Source organism: Pristiophorus japonicus, chromosome 12 (genome assembly GCF_044704955.1).
Source record: "Pristiophorus japonicus isolate sPriJap1 chromosome 12, sPriJap1.hap1, whole genome shotgun sequence".
Classification (NCBI taxonomy): Eukaryota; Metazoa; Chordata; class Chondrichthyes; family Pristiophoridae; genus Pristiophorus; species Pristiophorus japonicus.
In genome coordinates this window covers 148,889,465-148,914,184 of record NC_091988.1, presented here as the reverse complement: position 1 = coordinate 148,914,184, position 24,720 = coordinate 148,889,465, and the positions used below count along the sequence as shown (strand labels likewise).

The following is a 24,720-nucleotide window of genomic DNA, read 5'->3' as shown; positions in this document are numbered from 1 at the left end:
AATTTATTTGACCTTATCTGAGAAATCGGAGCCAACGGGGACCTGACCAGCCTCCAGTGAGGGTAAGAACACTGATTATAATCTGTGCAGGAAGTACAGAAAAGCTTACTAATGAGACAAAGACAACTGTTTCTTCTCAGGCTTTTAACTGGCTTACAGTGTTCAGTTGCTTTCCTTTTGACTCTTGTTTGTAAAGTGTATATATTGGGGAACCGAGAGTCTGAATACAGTATCATGTTACAGGAGGTGAAAAGGAAATAGGTTGCATTGGTCAGCTTCAGTGTTTATGAGTGGAGTATGTGGTGATGTGCTAACTGCTCCTATTGAATGGTACAATTCTTCAGTCAGCGTGGAGATGCTTTTGTTTGGGGTGGGGGGTGGGTGGGGGGGAAGGAAGAGAGAGGAGTGCTACTATTGCAATGGCTGGAATATCTCTTGCACATCTAAATAGCCTGCTTCTCATTTAAGTCTAATTGGGCAATTTGTTTAACACAAATTTGACTCTATTCTGGTAACTGTATGGCTTTTGTACTAATCATAAATCTGTGTAACATCCATTATTTGTACTAGGGAGTCTCGCAAAACAGTTCTCTCCTTCTTTCCTGGGTCTACTCTTTCTGCCAATTTTCCCTCCAGCTTTTGAGGGCATTGTTGGTTCAGTTCCTTGAGCCCTCTGGTACTTCATTCAATTAATTATTATTCATGTGTGAGTCAAGACAGTACATATTGGAAAGTTACTCCAAGAGACAGGAGAATAGCTTTTTTCTGTTGTGTGATGTGATGTCAATACATGTACATTTCTAGCTAGAATTATTGGACAGCTATCAGGAGTGATAGCACTGATTATTTTTTTCTTTCTCTAGCTAGGGTAAGGATGCTGAGAATTAATGTAGTGCTGCTGCCATCACTTAGCACCGAACAGGGTGAAACTTGGAGCCACCTTCTCAATGGCTTTGCTACTTGCTGGATAAGCACAATGAGGCATGAAGGGAGCTTGCACAACAATACATCCAATTGATTCTTCCCAAAAGTAGTCTTAATATTCTGTATCTACCATGAGTGGAATGTACTATGGAAGCAGTAAAGCTTTAAACCAGCAAACTTAGTTATCCTAATAGATTTTATAGACATGTATTGATGGCCTTTGTCCACTTCTAGATTGAGGTACTATCACCAACAACATGAAATGTGAAGTTGCATTTATATGGCACCTTTCACAATTTTGGCTGTAAACCACCGTGGGACATCCCAATGAAGTACTTTTGAAGTGTAATCCACTGTTTGTAATGTAGGGAAGCATGAGAATAATATCTGCTCAATATTTCTCTGATCCCAAAGCCGCTGTCTCTGCAGTGACTGGGTGTTTTTGCTAATATGTACCTGCAGCAGTATGGCCTTTGGGCTGTATAGTTTAGAAATGGTTTCTGAAATGTTTTTGTTCATGGCCCTATTTTGAAGAAAAGTAGAGGAGTTCTACCGATGTCCTGATTATCTGGCCATTTATCTCATTGCTGTTCGTGGGATCTTGCTGTGTGCAAATTGGCTGCTATGTTTTCCTGCATTGCAACAGTGACTACAATTCGGAAGTACTTCATTGGCTGTGATGTGTCTGGGATGGCCTGAGATCACAAAAAGTGCTTTTTTAAAAAATGCAAGTTTTTAACCTTTTTTTCAATAGACCTATTTTGGCATGTGGGCTGATTTATAAATTCTGCAGACTGTTGTCTTGAATAGTATAGTCATTGCCTCTGTGGTAGATGTAAACTCTACCAAATTAAATCTGTTGGATTTCTCACCCCCAAAAATACCATTTATACATATTTTGTACATTCATGTCTTAAAACTGAGTATGTTAGAAGCAGTTGGATGCTCTGTTTACTGAGGAGGAGGACTTTACTTTCAGTGAAGGCCTTCACCAATTTTCTAATGAACTATGAGGTTGAATGCAATTTGTTTCTACCTTCAGAATAAAAGATCTGTTTTCAAAATTTGCACTTGCCTCTTTTTGTAGCTTTGTTTTACTTTTATTTTATATAAAGAAATACTGGTGTGTGCCTCCACAGAACACTGGCTGAGATGTTGCGTGTCATGGGGAATTGTAGGCTGTGAGCTTTACAAGCACATTATGATCTCCTTTTAGTATAATTCCTTTGTGTGTTTTAAATGTTATAAAACATAATTATAGAGACCTGAGAATCTTGTGCAGATCTGAATTTTAGATCGGTCATTACTGAAATTTGGTTCAGTAATACTATTCAAATGGAGTACTAAAGTTGAGAAATTCTGTACAGTCAGAATAACAGTGCGCACATTCTTCAAAACCTCTCCAGGATACTCATTCTCTGCCCACTAAAAGAGTAATCAATTTGATTGGTCCTCTATCGAAACTCAAGTCACTCATCACATCCTGTACAGTTACAGTAAACCCCGACAGCAGTAGTTAGCAGAGGGTGCCTTTTGTGTTTCTGAAAGTACCTGCAGGATAGTAATCTAATAATTGGGGTTCTGTGACATTGCTCAGCATGGTGTCTTGCCTATGTTTCTCCTCTGCCCAAGACCAGGTTAGATAAGCGCATGGGATTGGAACTACTGCTCGTGTGGAGGATAAACAGCCGAATGTTCTGTTAAGTGTTGTAATTTCTATCTAGTTCCCATTTTTTTCCCCCCACGCCATTAATACCTGTCCCAGTCATTCAACTACAGTGTAAGTGAAATACAACCTTCCAGTCACTGGATGTGAAAACCAGATAGTACCTGACAAACGGGACCTGCTCACTGCATTGCCAGAAGTCCTTTGGTCACTGCTGCAATTCCCCATATGATAAATTGATTTCTTGTTCCTCTGAGCAAAAATGAAATGCTCAGTATATGTTATAGTGAAAGTCTTGTTTCACTATATGAAACCAGTTTTCGTGACTTGAGGTAATTCTCACTTGTACTAAAGAATCCCTTTTTAAAAAAAAATGTATCTGAAGTTAACCTGTGAACATTGTAGTATGCCTGATAGTCATGTGCAGGCTGGGGTCTGTTCTGCAGAGTGGGAAGGTGAGCATGGTGTTGTGAATCGCACTGCTAATAGAAACATAGAAATTTACAGTGCAGAAGGAGGTCATTTCGGCCCATCGTGTCTGCGCCGGCCGACAAAGCCATCATCAGCAGCCCTAAAGGTTACATACAAATCCATGAACAATGACAGAAAGGCAAAGAGCACCCAGCCCAACCAGTCCGCCTCACACCACTGCAACATCCCTTTATACTAAAAACATCTTCACGCCACTCCAACCGGAGCCATGTGATCTCCTAAGAGCGACAAAAAAACGATTTAAAAACCCAGGCCAATTTAGAGAGAAAAAATCTGGGAAAATTCCTCTCTGACCCATCCAGGCGATTGAAACTAGTCCAGGAGATCACCCTGGCCGTATTCTATTCCCTGCAGTACTTAGCATTATATCTGCGCCAACCAACAAAAGGTCATCTAGTCTAATCCCAATTACCAGCTCTAGGTCCGTAACCTGCAGGTTACGGCACTTTAAGTGCCCATCCAACCATCTCTTAAAAGTGGTGAGGGATTCGGCATCCACCACTCTTACAGGCAACGAGTTCCAGATCCCCACAACCCTCTGAGTAAAGAAGCCTCTCCCCCCACCCCCTGCTCAAATCCCCACTAAACCTTCCACCAACCACCTTAAAACTATGCCCCCTCGTAATAGGCCCCTCCACCAATGGAAATAGCCCCTTACTATCCACTATGTCCAGGCATCTCAATGCTTTGTACACCTTGATGTGAGGTCTCCTCTCAACCTCCTCTGTGATCCGATGAGAACAAACCCAGTCTATCCAATCTGTCTTCATAGCTAAGATTCTTCATTCCAGGCAGCATCCTAGTAAATCTTCTCTGCACCCTCTCTCGTGCAATGACATCCTTCCTATAATACCAGAACTGCACGCAGTACTCCAGCTGTGGCCTAACCAAAGTATTACACAATTTAAGCATTACCTCCCTGCTCTTGTATTCTATGCCTTGGCCAATAAAGGCAAGCATTCCGTCTGCCTTCTTTCAGGGATCTATGGACAAGCACTCCAAGGTCCCTTTGTTCATCCGCACTATTAAGTGGCCTACCGCTTAATGTGTATACCCTTTCGTTATTAGCCCTCCCAAAGTGCATTACCTCACACGTCTCGGAATTAAATTCCATTTGCCACTGCTCTGCCCACCTGACCAGTCGATTGATATCCTCCTGCAGCCCATGACTTTCCTCTTCATTATCAACCACACAGCCAATTTTAGTGTCGTTTGCGAACTTCTTAATCGTACTCCCTATATTCAAATCTAAATCGTTGATCTATACCACAAAAAGCAAGGGACCCAGTACTGAGCCCTGTGGAACCCCACTGGAAACATCCTTCCAGTCACAAAAACATCCATCAATCATTAGCCTTTGCTTCCTACCTCCAAGCCAATTTTGGATCCAACTTGCCACTTTGCCCTGTATCCCATGGGCTTTAATCTTCATGACCAGTCTACCATGTGGGACCTTATCAAAAGCCTTGTTATAAAGTCCATATATACTACATCATACACACTACCCTCATCGACCCTCTTGGTTAACTCCTCAAAAAATTCAATCAGGATAGTCACACGATCTTCCCTTAACAAATCCATGCTGACTGTCCCTAATTATTCCTTGCCAATCCAAATGCAGATTTATCCTGTCTTTCAGGATTTTTTTCCCAATAATTTTCCCATCACTGACAGGCTGACAGACCTGTAATTACTCAGCCTATCCCTTTTTCCCTTCTTTAAACAAGGGTGCTACATTAGCAGTCCTCCAATCCTCTGGCACCATGCCCATATCCAAAGAGGACTGGAAGATGGTGTACAAGGCCTCTGCTATTTCCTCTTTCTTCGCTCAACAACCTGGGATGCATTTCATCCGGGCCTGGGGACCTATCTACTTTCAAAGCTGCTAAACCCCTTAATACTTCCCCTCTCACTATATTTATTTCATCCAGAATATCACACTCCTCCTCTATAGCAATATCAGCATTACCTCTTTCCTTTATGAAAATAGCTAAGTAACTTGCCATAGTCATTTTCTAAGTGTTTACTTCAACAAATTCAAGTGATCAATTGCATAGTAACTGCTGTGAGTTAGCATCTAAAGCTAACCTGATTGCTTCACCTTATTCGCACTTACAGGTAGATTTTCTCACTGCTATGGGGATTTCAGTGTTTGACTTTTTTCAGTTTGCAACTTGTGCTTTCTAAGCTTCAGCTAACATCATGCATGCAGTAAGCTATACTGAGGGGTGCACATGTAAATAACTTTCAATTGTTCTGGTCAAGGGAGAGGCAGGTGAAAGATGTGTCTTAGTTTCTGTAATTTTTCTAGCCTTTTCTCTATGTATTTATCTTTATACAATTGACACTTTTTAAAAAAAAAATGAGAATTGTTTAATCGATTTATTCTTAAGTGTATGATAAAATACTCTTTTTTTTTAAAGCAAAAATGTATTGAACTGTTTGCAAGCAGGAATGTTAACGTGGTTGTTTTGTTGCACTTGATTCCAAACAACCCGTCTTTTCAGCTTTTCAATTTTAATACTTGCGCCTATAATTTGTGTTTTTACATGTCCAAAGAAATGCAAATCTGTAAGAGACATAAAATGCACCTACCTTGCGACCGTTTTTTTTGGGTGATATTTTGCCTTTTTTGGTGCAAAAAACGATCGAGAAATTCAGAGAAGTCTTGTGATGGTGGTTTTTAAATAACGCTGGGGAGTGAACCGCCGCCGTGCAAGACTCAAAATGCTGCGTTCGCCAAATATTTGGCTCAGCGTGCACCCATATTTAACGCAAAAAATATCGGCAGGTTAAAAAGCTGCATTGTAGCCCTTGGAGCAGAGGTAAACTGCAAAAAAGACAAGTTAAAAAGTTTTTATTTTTTAATTCTTTTTCAGCGATTTTGATAGTTAAGTGTCTTGTGAATATTTTGTGATTTTGAAAAAAATAATGTTTTGTTGGTTGCAATTTTTGGGGGGGGGGGGGATATTTTTCTCCCTTCCCAAGGCCTCCCTCGCAGTGGTATTGGCCGCGGAGTAATGTTGCAGGAAATTTGCGGTTTGTGCCATGAATCCTTATGCAACGCAGATTTTTACCGCTGTGCAAATTGAAGCTTCAATTTTGGGCCTCATAGCGGTAGCAAAACAAAAATGGTAGTTTCTGTTTTCACCAAAAAAACTAATTTCTAGTCCTAAGTATCTGGAACAAGCTGCTGTATGAACATGGTTGCAACACCACATTGTTACGTGCTGCTGTCGCGAGTGCTCATTTGAGTAGTAATGTAGCCCAAGACCATTTCTAGTTTCAACCCCAGTCAGTGGTGAGTGAGCTGATGCTCCAATTAGCCTCCATCCCTGAACTAAGGTAAAGGAAATTGCTATGCATAGATTCCGTCTGAAGTGTGCATGTTGGCTGAGGACTGGATTTGACCAGCTCTGATAAGTCTCTCTCTCTTCACCCACCCCCCACCACCACCACTGATTGAATAGCCTGCCAATACTTGAGATCCAGGCCTGTGCATGAATAGTGGCAACTTGGCTAAGACACCAGAGGGTGACTAGTGCCTGTGGTACCTAACGCCAAAGAAAAATTCAACATTTCGGGAGAAATGAAAATTGGGTAGGGGGACAATTAACTTGCCCAAATGTGTTTTTGATCTGCTAACAGTGCTTCAGGCATTACAGCAAATGGAATTGGAGGTTCAACAGAACAATGACTGGATAATCTCTGGGGAAAGCACCACCTCGTGGCCATAAATATTTTCACCAGGCAGGTATGCAGAAATTAATTTTGCCCACAGTGTGTTCAAGCTCCACTCTAGACACTTAAGTATATAATCTAGCCTGCCACTTAGTGCAGCACTCCCTCAGTACTGCACTTGTCGGTTGAGGTGTTTAAATTGAGATACTGTATGCCCTTTTGGGTGGGGATAAAAGATCCCATGGGACTGTTCAAAGAAGTGCAGGGGAGTTCTTTTAGTGTCTCTGGACAATAGTTATCCCTCAGCCAGCACCTAAAACGGATGATCTTGTCTTTTGTTCCGTTGCTGTTTGTGGGACCTTTTGCTATGCACAAATTTGCTGCTACATTTCCGTGGTTATGCTTTGAAAGTACTTCATTGGTTGCAAAGTGTTTGGGAAATTCTGAGGTTGTGAAAAGGCATTTTATAAATGCAAGTTTGTTTGCTTTTCCTTTCTTGAGATTGCAGTTCACTATCTTTTCACAAAGTTTTGAGAAGTTACTAGTTCATTGCCTTCAACTGTAAATGTTGCAAATTTGAAATTAAAACAAAATGCTATAAAGAGAAAAGATGGATTTTGACATTGAGTGTGTACCTTCTACTCTGATGAAGCATACACACCTGATGTGTTTTAACCTGCTTTCTTTGTTTTATAAATAGTGACTGATTTGTGTACTTGCAGCCTTTTCTATTTTTTTTAAAACTCTCATTACCTTGGCAGTATCATTTAAACCGATACGTTTAGACGTGCTTCAAAGAAAAAAGTTGATTAGACTCGGCTGCAGATTGCCAGGATGGATGGAGTTGTAATGTGATGGCTTTCTTCATTCAGATTCTGTGTGGATTTAGAATGTTGGTATAAGCAGGGCTATGTATTACAAAATTGCAACATTGCCCTACTGGGTTACAGGCCAACAAACATGCACTCTATTCATATCGAATCTCCTAATATATATTTATATTTGAAGATTCAAAGTCCAGTGTTTTAAGAATCCAAAATGCACGGGAAAATTACCTTTTTTTGAGAATGTCAAGTGGAAATCCCTCTTCGGGTGTTCATATAGAATCCCCATCTCCCCAGAAAGAATATCTGCCTTGAATGTTGCAGAGTAAAACATTCATGATCTGCTATAACATTAATTGTTTAATCTGGTCCCATATTTGAACTGTGTGCTCCAATGGCTTTGAGTGTGTTTGTCACATCCCTCTTCCTGAAGATTGCAATCTGTAGAAGGGTACATTTCCAAGGGCCTTTGCTCTTCTCCTCCCACTCTCTTCCCCTTCCTGAGGTGTACAGTTGCACGGGTGTTTGGTAACAAACAGTATCTCGCCCAAGTTGCATTTGTCATGTATGAATCTAGATAGTGTGTTGGCAGGCTTTTTGACCTAGGCATCACAGCAGAGCCTAATGTTTTTATCTGCACCTTCATCTCATCCTAAAGAGACTGGACTGAGTCTGCCACCACTTGTTTCTAGGAAGTTGATTTATGTGACTGATCGTCAGCCCTTGGCTCTTTCTATAGAGTGAACCTACTTTATACACTTTATACATTTGGATACTTTTCCGGGGGAGAGGAGATTCTGTTACTCCAGTTTCTAGATTTCTTTTCATACATGCATTGAATCTGGCCATAATAAAGATCGTATTGATAGAAGTGATTTAACTTTTGTGGATGTTTTCTTTGGCAAACTCCATGACAGTTGACCAAGGAGCATCATAATGGAGGAGAGGCCAGTAGAGGCGGAGAGATATAAGGAAGAAATTCCAGAGCTTGTAGCCTCGGCAGCTGAAGCAATGATGGGGCGATGAAAATCGGGATGCACAAGCGGCCAGAATTGGAGGAGTGCAGAGATCTGAGGGTTGTGGGGCTGGCGGAGGTTACACAGCTATGGAGGGGCGAGGCCATGGAGGGATTTGAAAACAAGGGTGAGCACTTTACATTGTCTCCCAGTCCAGCAACACCGCAATGTAGATCAGCGAACACGAATGATGAGGGAGTGGGATTAGGTGCAAAAGGGCAGTAGAGTTTAAGTTTACGAAGGCTGCAATAGTGGGGCATCTTCATTTGATGCCATGTTACTAGAGCCTGAGGTCTTAGAACAACCACCTACAGTGACCAGTGTGCACTTCTCCCTTCCCCGACAGCAAAATGTCCCTTGCTCTAATTATCAAAATCCAGGATATAGCTTTATTTGTCTTTAACTGTAAACTTACACCTTCTCTCTTGTTTCAATCCATGGATTGCTTGTACAAATTAACTTCTGTCCTGAAGTTTTTAGTAGCTGACCTGCAGCCTGCAATTTAACCAGTCCAATGTGTTTACAGCTCCCTCTACAGTAAATAGGCAATACAAATCTCACTGTACAACATTTCATTGGGACTCCCTGCAAGGAGGCTTAACTGGAATGCAATAAAGAGAGCTGTCATTGTATTGGATTGAAATATTTTTCATCTTCCACTGTACATTATTTTTTTGGGGGGAGGTGGGGGGGGTACTTTTCCATTAGATACTTTTTATATTTGATCCTTGTTTCTTCCCCCTCACCCCCCCCCCCCTCATATTCATGATACCATGGCTCTATTTCAAACTGTTTTTCTGCCACATTATGTACTTCCCTCTCTTCTCCATCCTGCTCCTCTCTTTTCTAGGGTACAATTCCATGAATGCTGAGTGGCCACTGGTACCCTGCTCATGTAGTATTTTATTGATGTGAGCTTTGACCAAGAATGCTTTGAGTATGGAGCAATCTTCAGTGCAAATATTAGATTACTGATGATTTTATAAATGTATATACTCGTCACTGCCAGATGAGGCTGTGTGCGCATGAGCTACCTGCAACAGGCTGGTTGTTCTTACTAAGTTAAGGTTCTTCTGTTAAATGGCTATTTAAATGGAGGGTTTGCTCTTTAGGTAGTGCTTGTAGAAAACAAAAGAAATGGAAGGTGAGGAGAGAAGAGAATGGGCATTTCATATTATCCTGTCTCAAAGTATCTTAAATGCACAGATGTTTAGTGATGATTATTTAGAGTTGCTGACAATACCTTCAGGCATTTCCTAATGGACTTAACTGGCAGTAATTAAGCTGATCTGTTTGTCGTTTGATTTTTAGTTTCTTCCATTTAAAGGCATGTTGTCTTCCTTTTGGATGAAATTCCAAGCAAGTGGTTAAAAGTTGTAAACAGAAACAGTCATCCCTTGTAAAGTTTAACTTGTGGAATGCTTTTCAAGATAAAATATTCAGGAATTTGTAACCACTTAGAAACAATCCAAGTTTGCTTCTGATATGTGATGCACATCACGTGGTAGTATGTGATTTGGTATAGAGTGGAAACCCTGGGAGCTTGTGTAATATTGGCATCTTTTCCTGATGACAGGGCTAGATGTCCCTTCTCATTGGGGTTATACTCCTGATGCCTTGGATAAATTGACAGACGGCACAGCACAGCACAGCACATGGTAGATTCTCATCTGTGGAGAATTAGTTGATCTCAGCCAGGTGGCAATGGGGGTGCTACAGATGAATCTCCAGTGGTGATCCCTGCTGGAAAGCACCTGTTCCTCATGTCTATCCACGTGGGCCACTTAATCCTCCTGTTTTCCACTCGCTTGCTTTGCAGATCATTCTGTTTCTTCTCTCGTGTGTTTCTTACTGTCTGATTTTCATTTGTCTTTCTGGAGGAAGAGGGAAAGAATTGAATTGCAGTACATGAATCTGCAACCTGTCATATCCCTCTCCAAATATTTATGTAGTACAACTTCTCTTTTGAATTTTAAATTGAAGTTTAGATTTGTCTTTGAAAGTTTTTGGATCTGCTTCATTAGAGCTGTTTCTAGCATTATATATGTGAAACAGAACTTGTAATATATAATCGGACATGCTACTATCTATTTTGAGTAGCCATACTTCCTGAGTGAGCACTTGCATATCTGTTTGGGGCCACAAAGGATTTGTAAAATGGTATTTGATTCCTTGTTTATAGTGGGCAGATGGGAGCTGAATTACTGAAAAACAACTTTAGGTTTATTACAGATTTTAACTAAGTGCAGGTTCCTGCCAGTGAAATGCTGGCCGATTCCAAGTAGTCAGTTAACAGTGACAAAACCTGGTTGCCTGTTTAAAATGGGTTTTAATTGCTTTTAGCTTGCCTGTATTTGTTGACCATTTTTAATCTGACTGGAAGGGGAGAGGGAAGGAAAGTAGAGAAGCTGTTTTACAATTAGACTTTTAAAAACAACTAGTAGGGAATGGGACCAGCTGTGTGTTTTCATCCTGCTGAAACTGTAAAATGGTGTGGTCTTGATCAGAAAAGTTTGTATCTCCAAAGGCAGCACTGTAGACAAGTGTGATTCATAAATGAATAGAATTTTGCCCGACACTACGACTCTTATTGTTTCTGTGACACTAAACATAAGTGGCATTTTAAGAAATCTGATGTGCCTAACTCCCTATTAAAGGCTCTACTCACTAATACATTGTGGAAAGAAGCAGACTTGTATACAATGTTCTGGTTTCAGTTGGGGAGCTGTTGTTGCAGGGAGGTGAGTTGACCCTATTTGACATGTTTGGTTATGGCACATGATCAGAAACGAGAAATCAGGCCAAAAAATTCTATCTCTGCCTAGAAATAATAATGGCTAATATGAAATGTTTTATTTCTGGATGGTTTGCCCTTTCAGCTTGTGCTGTACTTGACAAATTTCATTTTGGCTGTTTTATATTTTCCACCAATTTTAGCAAAAACAAAATTGGATGTGAGAATGAAACTTCATTTTCTGTTTGATATTCTCTACTGATTCATCAAATTTTAATGAATGGAGTCAAATATAACTTGTAAGATTTCTTTGTACATTATTTGTGACCGTCATTTATAATTGGTGGGTTAACTTTCACCAAAGGAAATCCTCACCATGTTGTGTATCGTAAAGCCTGTTTCCTATGGCTTACAAGCATGATGTGTGTTCTTTTCACTAAGTAGTTACTGTGCTTCTCTTATCTTTTCACAGGTTCTCATGAATGTCGGAATGATGAGGAAGTAAGCGCAAAGAAATGCAGGACCGAGGAAACCAATGTCTGTAAGAAATGTTGTGCCGAGTTCTTTGATCTCTCCAAGTTCCTTGAGCACAGGAAAAATTGCACTAAAAACCCACCAGTTTTGATTATGAATGAAGATGAGAGGGAAATGCCTCCAAAAGACAGCCCAGAATCTTGTCTGGATAACTTTCCAAATGGCCAAATGAACGATCAATCTAAAAGCAATGATAGCCCTGAAGGAAGAATGCAAGGAGAGAGTGAAACAGCTGAGATGAATGTTGATAATGTAGAATCTCAAAAACCATGTGCCTCAAATGCTGCTGCAAGTTTACATCCAGCCTCTGACGTGAGCTATGGGTCCCAATCTAAAATACCCAACACTAACGTCACATTGGAGACTATTCAGAACACTAAAGTGGCAGTGACTCAACATGTTCCAGACCATGTGCCTGCCAGCAATTCAAATGCAACTGGAAATGTTAATGTCATTCCTATCCTGCTTGAGCAATTGGTCTGTTTGCAGCAGCAGCAACTTCAGCAGATTCAGTTAACTGAGCAAATCCGCATCCAGGTGGCAATGATGGCACCTCATTCTCTGCACCCATCCATCGTTGCAGCTGCAGATCCTCTTAAAGCACTGGGGGCTCACCTGTCACAACAACTTTCTGCTGCTGCTGCTTTAATTGGGCAGAAAGTTGGTAGCCAAAGCTTTACTATCGAAGGTTTTAAACCAGTACAGCTACCTCATTCTTCTGCTGGTGCCACTCATTTTAACAAAGGTTTACACCGCTCTGAGTCAGGACCTCTCCAAACTACTAGTGCTCTAGCTTCGTTAACCTCCAAGCCCGATTCCATTTTGTGCTCTGAAAACCCCTCCAGACTTAAACATGGCAACCTTACAAACCCAGCTGCGAGATATCCAAACCCCTTGCTACCTCAGTCTCCAAATTCTACAACTATCCACAGCCCACTGCTGGGACTATCTGCGGCTTCAGCTGCACGAAATCAGAAAGGCAAGCCGCCAAATGTTGCAGTGTTTGAAACCAAGTCCAGTTCCGAGGAGTCCTTTTTCAAACACAAGTGCAAGTTCTGTGGCAAAGTATTTGGAAATGACAGTGCTCTGCAGATTCACATCCGTTCGCACACTGGTGAAAGACCGTACAAATGCAACATCTGTGGCAATCGTTTTACAACCAAAGGCAATCTGAAGGTCCACTTCCAGCGGCATAAGGAGAAGTACCCGCATATTCGGATGAATCCATATCCTGTTCCTGAACATTTGGACAATGTTCCAACGAGCAGTGGAATTCCATATGGCATGTCTATACCCGTTGACAGTTCGGCAAACTGGGTGGACACCAAGCCTGTCTTGCAAACATTGTCCAGTTCAGTTGGCTTGAATCTGTCAACCAGTTTTGAAGATACTTCAGATAAGGTACCTGCAAGTGATTTTCTGCAAAGACGATCTCCTGCAATAAGTGAAACTGCTTCTATGTCATCAAATGTCAGCAACTACGATTCTAACCTAGAAATTAAGTCTACAAATGAAAATGGCAGTGCACCTATTTTGGCTACTTCCATAATATCTGAAACCTCAAGACCCAAGCTACCTTTTGGTAACATACTTGATAATAGCCAAGCATCTGAGACATCCAAACTTCAACAGTTGGTGGAAAATATAGACAAAACGTCCTCTGACCCAAATGAATGTGCTGTATGCCATCGTATACTAAGTTGCCAAAGTTCACTAAAAATGCATTACCGTACCCACACTGGTGAAAGACCGTTCAAATGTAAAGTCTGTGGCAGGGCTTTTTCAACAAAAGGCAACCTCAAGACTCACTATGGGGTTCATCGGGCAAAACCACCTTTGCGAGTGCAGCATTCATGTCCTATCTGCCACAAGAGATTCACCAATGCAGTTGTTCTTCAGCAGCATATTCGAATGCACATGGGAGGCCAGATTCCTAACACACCTTTGCCTGAGGGCTATTATGATGGTTCTGATCCCGAGCCAGCTTTGGCTGATGAAAATGCTGAACTAGACAGCAGTTTTACAGATGAAAATATGGATGAATCTGAGTTGGAAGGGGACAAAAGTACGAAGGTGCCAACAACTGAGTACTCCAAACCAGTTTTGCCTTACAGTGACTTGCCAGCTAACTCTCCTTTATTAGTATTCTCAAATATAGCTGCTTTGGAGAGTCAGATGAAAATGGTTAACTCTAGTGTGAGCTTGCAACGACCGAACAGTTTAAAATCTAGTGAGAATGACTCCCCAGAAAGTGAAGGTATGGCTAACGATTCTTTTTCAGCAGTAGGGGATCAAGAATACCAGAATAATAGGAGCCCAGGTGCTTCCAAATCTACATTGTTCCAAGCTTCGTCTCCTGATAATAGCTATAATGGTAATCATCTGTCAAAGTCGCCAGGATTCTCTGCTCCTTGTGAAAATTCAGGAACAAAAATTGAGCCTGTTGAAACATCCGAACTGGCAAATGATGGTGCGTTAGATTTAACATCTGCCAATATTCATCGCAAAGTAAAGGAAGAAGTGCCTAGTGTACCATTTACTAATGGGGACTGCAGTAAGTATGAAAAAAAATATATTACTATAGTTTAAACCTTGTGAATAACCTCAGCAGCAGTTCCACTCTATTGTTTTGAGTCTCGAGTTGCAATTTCATAAATGCAGCTAAGTGGACTAACTTGAGATAATTGGGTGCTCATTTGTAAAGGTCCTAATAATGATTATTTGGAGCCTTTATTTGAAGTTTTAAAGAAAAACAATTATACAGATTTTTGATTTTTAAAGTAAAAGGATCTGAGCACATTTAAGATACCATGAGGCTCTCTGCTGAGATTTGATCAGATACGTGAAGCAGTTTCGTGACCTTTGCCTATGGTGTTAAACAGCAAGTGACTGGTCTCCCACCTTTTTTTATTCAGAATTTTTTTCTTTGTACAGGGCGAGGAGGAAAGAGAAAAACCATTGTCTCCCTTCCTCTCATAATTGTTCATTTATTTCTTGCAAGAGTATCCATGAGCACTGATTGTTGTCCAGTACCTCACCAAGTGACTGTCATTCATGTGTGACCTTCGAGTGTCCACAGCTAATCCTGTACTCACTAGATCTCTGCACATGAACTTGCAGCAGGGTTTACTGGATAATGAGCAGGAGCCAGAGTCCTCTTTTCTTTGTCCACCAATCTCTCCTATCCAGAAGCTTTGGAACCAACGGTAGCACCTCCAGTCACTGGCCAGGCTGAAATCAGTGAACTCTGGATCAGAGAATGAACCTGACAATTTTTCAAAATAGGACTACAGATTAAGTTGCCTGGCCCAAATGCTTGGTGGTCAGTGATGAACAGAATCTTTTAACTGTAGGTTTACACTGTTAACTGCTTACCATCTATTTGCAACTCCATCATAAAGGAAGAACTGCTTCTTGTTCCCTGTTTTAAAACACGGCCTTAGTGAGCTGATCGTCTTCCTTTTCAAAGTGAAGGTGATGGAATACTTTTCCCTAATTTGTGCACAAGAACTGGAATTAATTTAATGTTGTGGCTCACAGCTGGCAGGGAATTGTTCCATTAATCTCTCCTGGATTTCAATCCAGGCTTCCATAGGTGAAACTCCTTGCTTTGAATTGCACCATTTTTCAGTTGGTACACTCCATTATTGACTACATTTAACTTGGATAGCTATAAGCTACCCAGAGCAGCAGTAGCAGGTCCTGAGTATATTTTGGCTTTTTATTATGAGTTTCAACCAAATTGAAATCTGGTATGGGAGAGGGGTGGGGTGTGGATGGAAAGCACTACTAAGCAGCAGCTGAACTCTCTAAATTTGCCCCCACTGCCCATCTCCTCCATGTAGTTGAAATTGAGTAACTGAGCCATACAGACCCGGAAGGCCCTAGGTTTGATTGCTGGTGTATGTTGAGTTAGCTGGTAGGGTAGAGCTGCTACAATTAACTTTAGTCCCCTTCGTTAGGAGACATTTGGTCTGTGCTCCTGCTTCTGATGTCTGTCCAGTAGCTCCAGCTGGAAGAGCATTTGTTTGGATGTTTGACAGCATGACCTGGGTTGGCTGAGATGTCCCGTGTGGTTGATGGCGGCGCTCACTGTTGAGGCTCACACGAGCTGTTTTTGGTGTTTCTAATGCTCTTGAGGAATGTGGTATGCTCAGTGATTGCTCTTGATGGTGATTCACAACTGGTACAGTTAGTTCTGTATAGTAGTGTTGTGCAATTTCTTGTTTGGTGCAATAGTATTTGGCAGCTCTTCCCCAAAAAAGTAGCCATTGGGGCATAACTGCTGTAGTACATCAGCCAAAGTAACTGCTTGTGTGTATAATACTGAACATCAAATAATGCACAGAAAGGAAACTGCTGTATTAAAATGATTGTAGGCTCTGTTTGCATCCATTAAAGTGTGTAGACACTGATATACAGAAGTGTGTTTGTATCGGCCTGCTCACCCCCTCCAGATTCTCTTGCCCAGCTTGTTCAGGTTCTTGGGATCTTAAAATCGCAGAATTTTACAGCACAGAAGTAGGCCTGTGCGAGCTCACCATTTAGTCCATTTCCACTCTTTCCCTGTATCCTTTAACCTTTTTCTCTTCAAAGATTTATATACGTCTCATTTAAATATTTGATGGATTCTACCTTTAGCACTGTTTTTGGCAGGGTATTCCATGTCCTACTAACTCCCTGCATTTAATAAAAATTCTGCTAATCTTTCTTTTGGAAATAACTTTAAATGTATGCCCTCTAGTTTTTGATTTACTGACCAGGGGAAACAGTTTACATTTAAAAAAAAAACAACATAATTTTGAACTCTTTAGATCTCTTCCGAACCAGTTTTGTTTTAACAAAAAGGGCCTTGTTTTCTCTAGTCTCTCTTCATAACTAAAGCTTCTAATCCTTGGTGTCATAATGAATCTCCTGCACCCTCTTCGTGGCCTTGACCTTGTTCTTAAAGTAAGGTGCCCAAAAGTGGAAACCATATTCTAATTACAGCCTAGCTAATAATTTGTATAAATTTAGTATTACAACAGTGACTACATTTCAAAAGTACTTCATTGGCTGTAAAGTGCTTTGAGTTTGTGAAAGGCGCTATATAAATGTAAGTTCTTTTTTCTTCCTATTACCTCTTTGCTTATTTATAAAACCTAGGATCCATTTTTTTAAATAACTTTTTATCAACTTGTCCTCCCACATTAGATTAGTATATTTAAACCCCAAGTCGCTTTGCTCCTCTCCATTTGTGAAGTTTATTTTTTACATATATCTGTTCTCCCCAATATATATATTCCTTCATTTCTCTTTCCAATATATAATATATATAACATTTAATCTAAAATCCATCAACTAATTTGTTTACATCCAGCTGAAGTAACTTGAAGGCTGCCACCTGGGAGGGGGAAACCACTGTACGAATCCAAAAACCACCAGTTAATCACCATTGTTTTCCATACTTAACCATCTCCCTATCCATGCTGCCACATCCCCTTTAAAGAAAGAATGAACTTGCATTTGTATAGTGCCAGGATGTCCCTAAGTGCTTTACAGCTAATTTAAATACTTTGGAAATGTAGTCACTGTTGTAATGTAGGAACTGCAGCGGCCAATTTGCACATCAAGGTCTCACAAAAAGCAATGAAATAAATCACCAGATAGATCATCTGTTTTATATGTTGATTGAGAGAGAAACATTGGCCTGGACACTGGGAGAGCTCCCCTGCTCTACTTCAAATAGTGCCATGGAATCTCTTGGGCCCACCTGAGGGGGCAGACGGGGCCTCGGTTTAATGTCTCATTCAAAAGATGCCACTCCCTCAATACTGCACAATGTATCGGCTTGGATTATGTGCCCATGTCTCAGGAGTGGGGCTTGAATCCATGGCTTTTTAATGCCGTGTGCCTTAATTTTATCAACGAGCCTCCTATGTGGTACTTGGATCTAACATCCACCGCGTTTCCTTTTTATCAACACGTTCCATTATTTCCTCAAAGAACACTCTCAAATTTGTCAGACAATTGTTTAAAGATCCTGTAGCACTCCCAGTCCACCAGAGGTGATCTGTTCCTTTGCCTGGCACTTGAAGGACAAGTTTTAATTTTCTGGTCCCATTGTGTGTACATTTTTATTTCTTATTTTTGTTCAGCTTCTTCAGATGACCTGCATGTACCCAACTGGTTACTTCCTTCATGATGTGGATTTGGGGCGAGTGATGCACTGTTTCAGATAATTATTGCTCACTGACCACTAACTCACTCCCAATGAAGGGCACTTTAATATTTTGGGGTTGTAGTTTCTGAGTTGGATTGGGATTGCCAGGGTATTGCTTTCCCTTCAAAAGGCTGATTTCCCAGAACTGATCTGAAATGATTGTGGCTGTGCTCTTTGTTCGTAAAATTCCTCCATAATAACAACATTCTGAACCAAGTTATATCTTTGACCCATGTGTAAATGTGATCCATTAGAAAGGTGCTTTCCCATGGACCGATGCAGAATTTATTTCTCAACCCTACCTCTGAACAAGTAGAACAGAGCAGAATGCTTGTACCTGATACTGGAAACTGTGATTTGCCATAAATAGCAATTGCTGTGCACCATAGCTGCCCAACCTTTTGGCACAGAGCACCAGATTCACAATCGACTGTTTGGATGCTCCTCACACGTGTGAAAATCCACGCACCTTTTTTTTTTCTCTTTCTCCTGCTGCTGCCCACCTCCCTCAAACCACATGCAAATTCAAATCTTCCCCACAAAAAGTGACTCACTGCCTACACCCCTCTTACAATTTTGCTATTCACTTCCAAACCTGGTCTGCTCTCACCGCTTTCCTGACTGTTGCTCACTGTGCTCCACTGCTGCTCATCATTCTGCCACCGTCATGTTTGCTGTTTCTGCTCAAAGTTTGAATGCTTGAAAAATTAATTCCTCATTACATTTCCTTAGCTTACGGTACCAGTAAAGCCGCCTCCTTCATTGGTTTAAATTTACTGTTGCAAGTTTCACAGATCTAGATATTTGCTTCTATTACCAGTTACTTCTGTAAGCAAACTTTGGTCCGATCTGGAGCATATCTTTTACTGTTTAGAAAATGGCACGACCCGAGGATCATAACAATCAACCCCTTGTTGTATGTACTGAATAATGTAATCTTGCATATGCATTCTCCTGTAATTTCAAAACGAGAACTGAAAAGCACTTGACTGAGATGATTTGTAAACCGACAAAGTAGTTTATTTCAAACACAATGCATGACTGAACAGAATACAGATTACGAATGGGATGTATCTGTTTCCTACCACTCCTTGTACCATAAACTAACAAACCATGCACTCCTACCCCTCCCTATTAAAGAGCTACACTCCCTTGCAAGTTAATGAACCCTGACTTCCTCTGTTATGGGTTGCATGGTTCATATCTAGGCTTGGAGTCCCTTGTTTCCTTCACTACCTGGACAGCGAGATCTTTCAGTGCCTCTCGCTGACCACGGTCACTCCAGAGGAGTGTTTTTTTTAAAAAAAAAACATTGTCCACTGAGCCTTCCCTCAGTCTGTCGGGCTGCTAAAATTATCACCTTGAAAATCTTTCCCTTTCGGAGTGGAAACTTGCAGCAGTTGTATTTGCTCAGCTGAGTCTCCTGCTGGGTACAATAAATTAAAACCTTTCTATTATAATGGCCACAAATACTCTTCTGTCATAATAGCCACAAATACCCAAGACCACTGTTATGAACCCCATTGCCTCAAAACTAATGACATGTGAAGTAACTACCTGCTGTCTGGTGTCTCAGCCCAGGAAGCTGCCGAAACAATGTTTTAAATAACTCTTAGATCTGTGGGAGCTAACCTGTTGTAAATCTAACATAATAGCCTAAATTAAATTAAAATCCTTCCCAGTCCTTTTTGATAAAAGTCCCAAAATATTATATTTGCCAATTGCTGTACAATCTTCTGCAATCCTCCAAGTCCTGGAAATGTGACTAGCTAAAGCTGAGCAGTAATCAAAGTTGGTGTTGCACAAAAGTGTGCAAAGAAAGGATTTGATGGGCTGAGTAATAGGAGCTTGAGGGCTGCAGCTTGGCCATCATGTACAATAACTGTCTCCACTAAGATCAACCAAACATTCATTTTTTTAAAAACTCATGAATGAGGGGTGATTACCTTATTTTAAGCAGCTTTAGTCATGACTGATCAGACCTGCCTGTTATATAATAAAGTATTGTTCCCATTAACTATCCTCTGGCTATTCCACTGGTGACAACAATCTGCGCTTCATAATGGCTCAGTGATGACTTGGCCCCTTCTTGATCTCTGGCCCAGTACCACATTGGATGGTATTTACCCACTGAACCATTGGGGGAATTGATTCCAACTTTAAATTGATACCCACTGATGCTCCTTAGTGCGCCCCCCCCCCTCCCCCCCCAAACTGCCAAAGGTTCATATCATTTTGGATATTTGGGAGTCCCTCTTTCTCTTGCATCTCGGAAAATAAGGAAGTCATGAGCAAGATATTACGAGGAATTGCATGGTACAGTGGTTAGGTGCACTGTACTTGACATTGCCACTCAAATGGCACGAAGGATGGCTCTTGAAAGAAATGGAAAATTTGCACTATTGCTTGTTGGTCTGTGTAAAGGGACTCGGCGATTGAAAGCTTGACCTGGAAGTGCTTGATTCTGACACTAGAAGATCAAGTATTCAATTCCCTCATGCTGGTGAACCCATTTAAAGGGGAATCTAAAATGACACCATTGTCGCATAATTGTCCATAATCCATGCTGCCTGGTGGAAGATGGATGACTGTGAATTTTAAATAAATTTGAGTCCCTTCAGTTGTAAAATGCTGACAATTTCCTATTAATCAATTGCTTAACTAGCAAAGAAAAGTAGGACATGCCTCATAGATCAATCCGAACTTCTGATACAGTGCATAAAGGGCCTGAATCGTTGTACAGAGCTGAATGTTAAAGGGAGATGCCTTTATACATTTCAGTGTATTCTGCCTTCTGTCGTGCTTTAGAAGCGCGGGCTGCAGGCCGCTTGAACAGATTTGTGCTTCCATTTTGGAGCAGAACCTCATCTTTTCTCATTTGGAAAAAAAAGTTTGCTCCCAGGCTGTCTTCTAATCATACATTGAGAGAGATCATGATAAGTTGATGGATATTTTCATTTTGTAACATTCAGGGTTAAAGAACCATTTATGAAAGCCTACTTGAATCTTTACAAAATTGGTGCTTTTTAGTTCAGGTTGATTTTCCTGTATATCAAGCAATGTACTCAGGTTACTCACCAATTTTGCAGGTAACTGGGTAAGTGATCTGTGCTGACATTTTCCAGTCCTTTTCAATAAACAGCTGCAAGGACAGGTCCAAGAGTAGAAGGAATGAATTGAGTGGCTGGTGTGTGTGTGTTTCTGTACTGTTAGTGGATTTGAATTGGTTGCTTTTCTCCTTTTCATCTAACTGCTGCTAAAGCTCTAGTATTCAGGCCTGAGGTAGTGAAATCTGGCATGGCAATTGAGAATTCATGATAGTCTGGGATCCACCATGTATAATTTACAACCCATATTAGACTAAACAGTGAAAACTGTTGTATGTTTTTAGGTGCTCAAGTTCCTGCAGGTTCCTTTAACCGGGCTCCTCCTTGTCTGATTAAAGTGGAAGTAAGCGACCATGGAGAACGACCAGCAGGAACCACTGCACAGTTTCTTGCCCCATCAACTGTGGCTCCAATCATGCCACCTATTTTGGCACCTCCACCCCGTCGCACACCTAAACAACACAACTGTCCTACTTGTGGAAAGAGCTTCTCCTCAGCAAGTGCTCTGCAGATTCACGAACGCACGCACACTGGTGAAAAGCCATTTGCATGCACCATCTGTGGAAGAGCTTTTACAACGAAAGGAAATCTCAAGGTAACTTGTTCAGATTGAGAAAAATTCTACAGTACATGTTAAAGTCTAAGCAATGGCCTGGATTTTGCTGTCAGTGGCGAAGGAGCGGCACTCGTCGTTCACCTCGCTGCCCACAAAGATTTCTCGGGGGTTTCTCAGCGTAGGTTTGCACTAATCCAGCATCTGATCCAGCGCAGCATCCTCTACAATGGATCTGTGGCGTCTGACCAGGGTAGAGATTGAAGAATCCTCACTGAGGCACACAGACTCTAAGCCAGGGAGTATACATTCGAGTTAAGTCCTGTACAGAAAGCAAATTTAAGATTGGTAAAGAAAGATGGGATTAAGAAGCGAGATAAAGTAAAAAAAATTGTTAGCCTCACCATTATTGTCGCAAAATCCAGGCCAATATTTGCAGTAGCAGATGATTCGGGCGAGGCTAGCCTGCATCTTGCTGAAACAACACTTTAAAATCTGGGCAAGTTTCCAACCAATATTTCAGTGGGTAAATGCAGTGCCCAATGGCAGTATGGACATAAAAAGTCACAAGTTTGATCTTTGGCCTGTGCTGAATTAACTGATCTCCGTGTGGTGGTGGTAGTAGAGGCAGAATTCGCTTCAGTGCTCCTGTGCTTTCGGAGAGGGGGAAACCATTCAAAGTTTTTGTTATTGATGTCCAGTGACCAATGCTAGAAAAGTGTCTGTGTGGATGTTGGGTGACGAGTTATGGCTCAGCTGTGTTAGGCCCTCCTCTCCTCGTTCCCTGCTCCCAAAGCCTGCTACTGTGAGCCTTTGCAGTGAGTCGAGGGGGTAGTGAATACTGTTGATCTAGCACAGTAACTGTTTGTAGCTAAAATGGAAATCGATCAATAGAGGAACAGCTCTTGAGTGCATGTTTCTTGGGGAGGGAGGAGAAAGAAGGTTGTTGCAGTCTAGAGGGAACTCTTGCGCTGCATTTAATTCCAGTTAATCCTGACCAGGGAATGCTTGATGCTGAAACTCTGCAGTTGGATTGCACAACCTGACCACGTCACTAATAAACCACTCAGATGTATTTCACTTTTTTGTATTGTAGGTCCATGTTGGAACTCACATGTGGAATAATTCAGCCAGACGTGGGAGACGTCTTTCACTAGACAGTCCTATGATACTGATTGGCAATGACCCAAAGAAGATCTCCGAGATGTTCCCAAAGGATCTAATGGTTCCTGCAATGAATATTGAACCAACCGTCTGGAACCAGTACACCACTGTGCTTACCAATGGCTTAGCTTTGAAAACCAATGAGATCTCAGTGATTCAGAATGGTGGTATTCCTCCTATCACCGTTAGTGTGGCAAGTGGTTCTGTTGTGAACACCAGCACTGCAGTTTCCAAAGTTGTTGCACCCCAGCCTGGCATTGGCCCAGCAATCGCTGATGAGGAAAAACCTAGTTCTGAAAATGTTGCAACACCTCACTTCCCCCATTTTGTGGAAGAAAGCAAAATAACTGTTAATTAAAGAAAAAAAAGACGTTCTGTAGAAAAAGTGCAGGGTAGAGTAGATTTTAGTCTTAGGTTTTATGAAAAACAACCACAGACCTCAATATGGGCTACTATTTTCATATAATCCTTAAATATGTAAAATAGATTTTTTACTGTAGCTGTCTCTAACAAAACTGCTGGGTACCTCCTGAATTTATGTTATGAGTACAATCATTGCTTTGCAAATTTAGTGTATAAAACTCTGGGATTTATCTAAAGAATAAAATAATAAAGCGGGTCTTGCAAAGTGAAGCGTTTACAATATTGACTTTGAGTTTACAATATTTGAAGTGTACAGCCTCTTATGAATTTTTACTACAAAATCCTTATGAATCCAAAGATTGAAACAAATTCTGTAATTAGTGCTAGTTTTGAAATAATGAGTAGAAATTGAAATGAATCATTTCCATAAACTACTATAGCGATTTGTCTTTGAGAATGTGTGTGTGTGTGTGTGTGTGTGTGTATGTATTTGTATTTACTGTTTATACATTAAAACCATTTATGCGGGTAACTGTTCTAGAATGTCAATTGGTGCCATCTGTTTAAAATTCAATGACAACTTTTGCTTTAAAACATCTTGAATGAACTCTTGTTTTAAATAAAATCCCAGATAAAAGATGCATTTATAAGACTACATACTCAATAAATTATATTGCTAAATTGCTTAATTTTACTTGGGATTAACTTCAGTCCAAGATTATAATAGCTAATTACTGGTTGCAGACTCCCCGGATGTTCAGCGGAAGTTCTCTGCCAATTGTGGAACTGAACCAAATAAATAGGGATGGTGGTGGGGGCGGGAGGAGGAATAAATTAGCTGATTTTTCAGCAGCAGTTGTAGTTGCAGCTCTACAATTGGCCTCAGTGCCTCTGTGCTGGAGAGGCAGAAGCAAATGGTCACAGTGCTGTAACATCTGCTGGAAAGAGTATGTGTAGATATTGGGCGAGGGCAGGATTGGGCACAGCTATAATGCCTTCCAGACAAGTAGCTAATGCTATCATGTAAAGAATGGCAATTTGGGCAAAGTACAAAGGCCGGTAGCCATCTACAGAACCATAATCCAGCATGAGTGGTGCCTTGGGGAGAAGATGATGGGGGGGAACATTGCAGGGGAAAGGGAAAAGAAAAATGTGTAGCAATACCAAAAATCCCTTTCTGTGCAGATATTTTAAGGATTTGGTTGAAACGAATTAATAGTTTTTTTTTGTAATTTATAAAATAACGCACTGTCTTTTATATTCTAAATGAATGACCTTGAGATTTGGTCTTGCTATATTTTTGATTTGTGGGGGTCGGGTGGTGCCAAGAGGTGCAACTCCTTATAAACCCAGAAGTTTTTGCATAATTCTCATGCAATTGCTACACTTGGAATATAATTTTCTCACAATTGGAATTTGAGATCTGGGAGTATTCAGTAACTACCCAGGTTACAAGGAAT

The 24,720-nt window shown here is 40.9% G+C and overlaps 1 protein-coding gene across 1 annotated transcript in view; it reads left to right on the top strand.

The window, feature by feature from the left end:
- The window catches only part of sall4 (spalt-like transcription factor 4), a 35,129-nt gene extending 11,848 nt beyond the window's left edge, over positions 1–23,281 (top strand). The window contains exons 2-5 of the mRNA XM_070894876.1: positions 11,810–12,595; positions 12,638–14,425; positions 21,465–21,775; positions 22,830–23,281. Coding sequence (XP_070750977.1) covers positions 11,810–12,595; positions 12,638–14,425; positions 21,465–21,775; positions 22,830–23,255 — 3,311 coding nt within the window. The 3' untranslated portion in view covers positions 23,256–23,281. The remainder of the gene's footprint in view (positions 1–11,809; positions 12,596–12,637; positions 14,426–21,464; positions 21,776–22,829) is intronic.
- Positions 23,282–24,720: the final 1,439 nt, after the last annotated feature.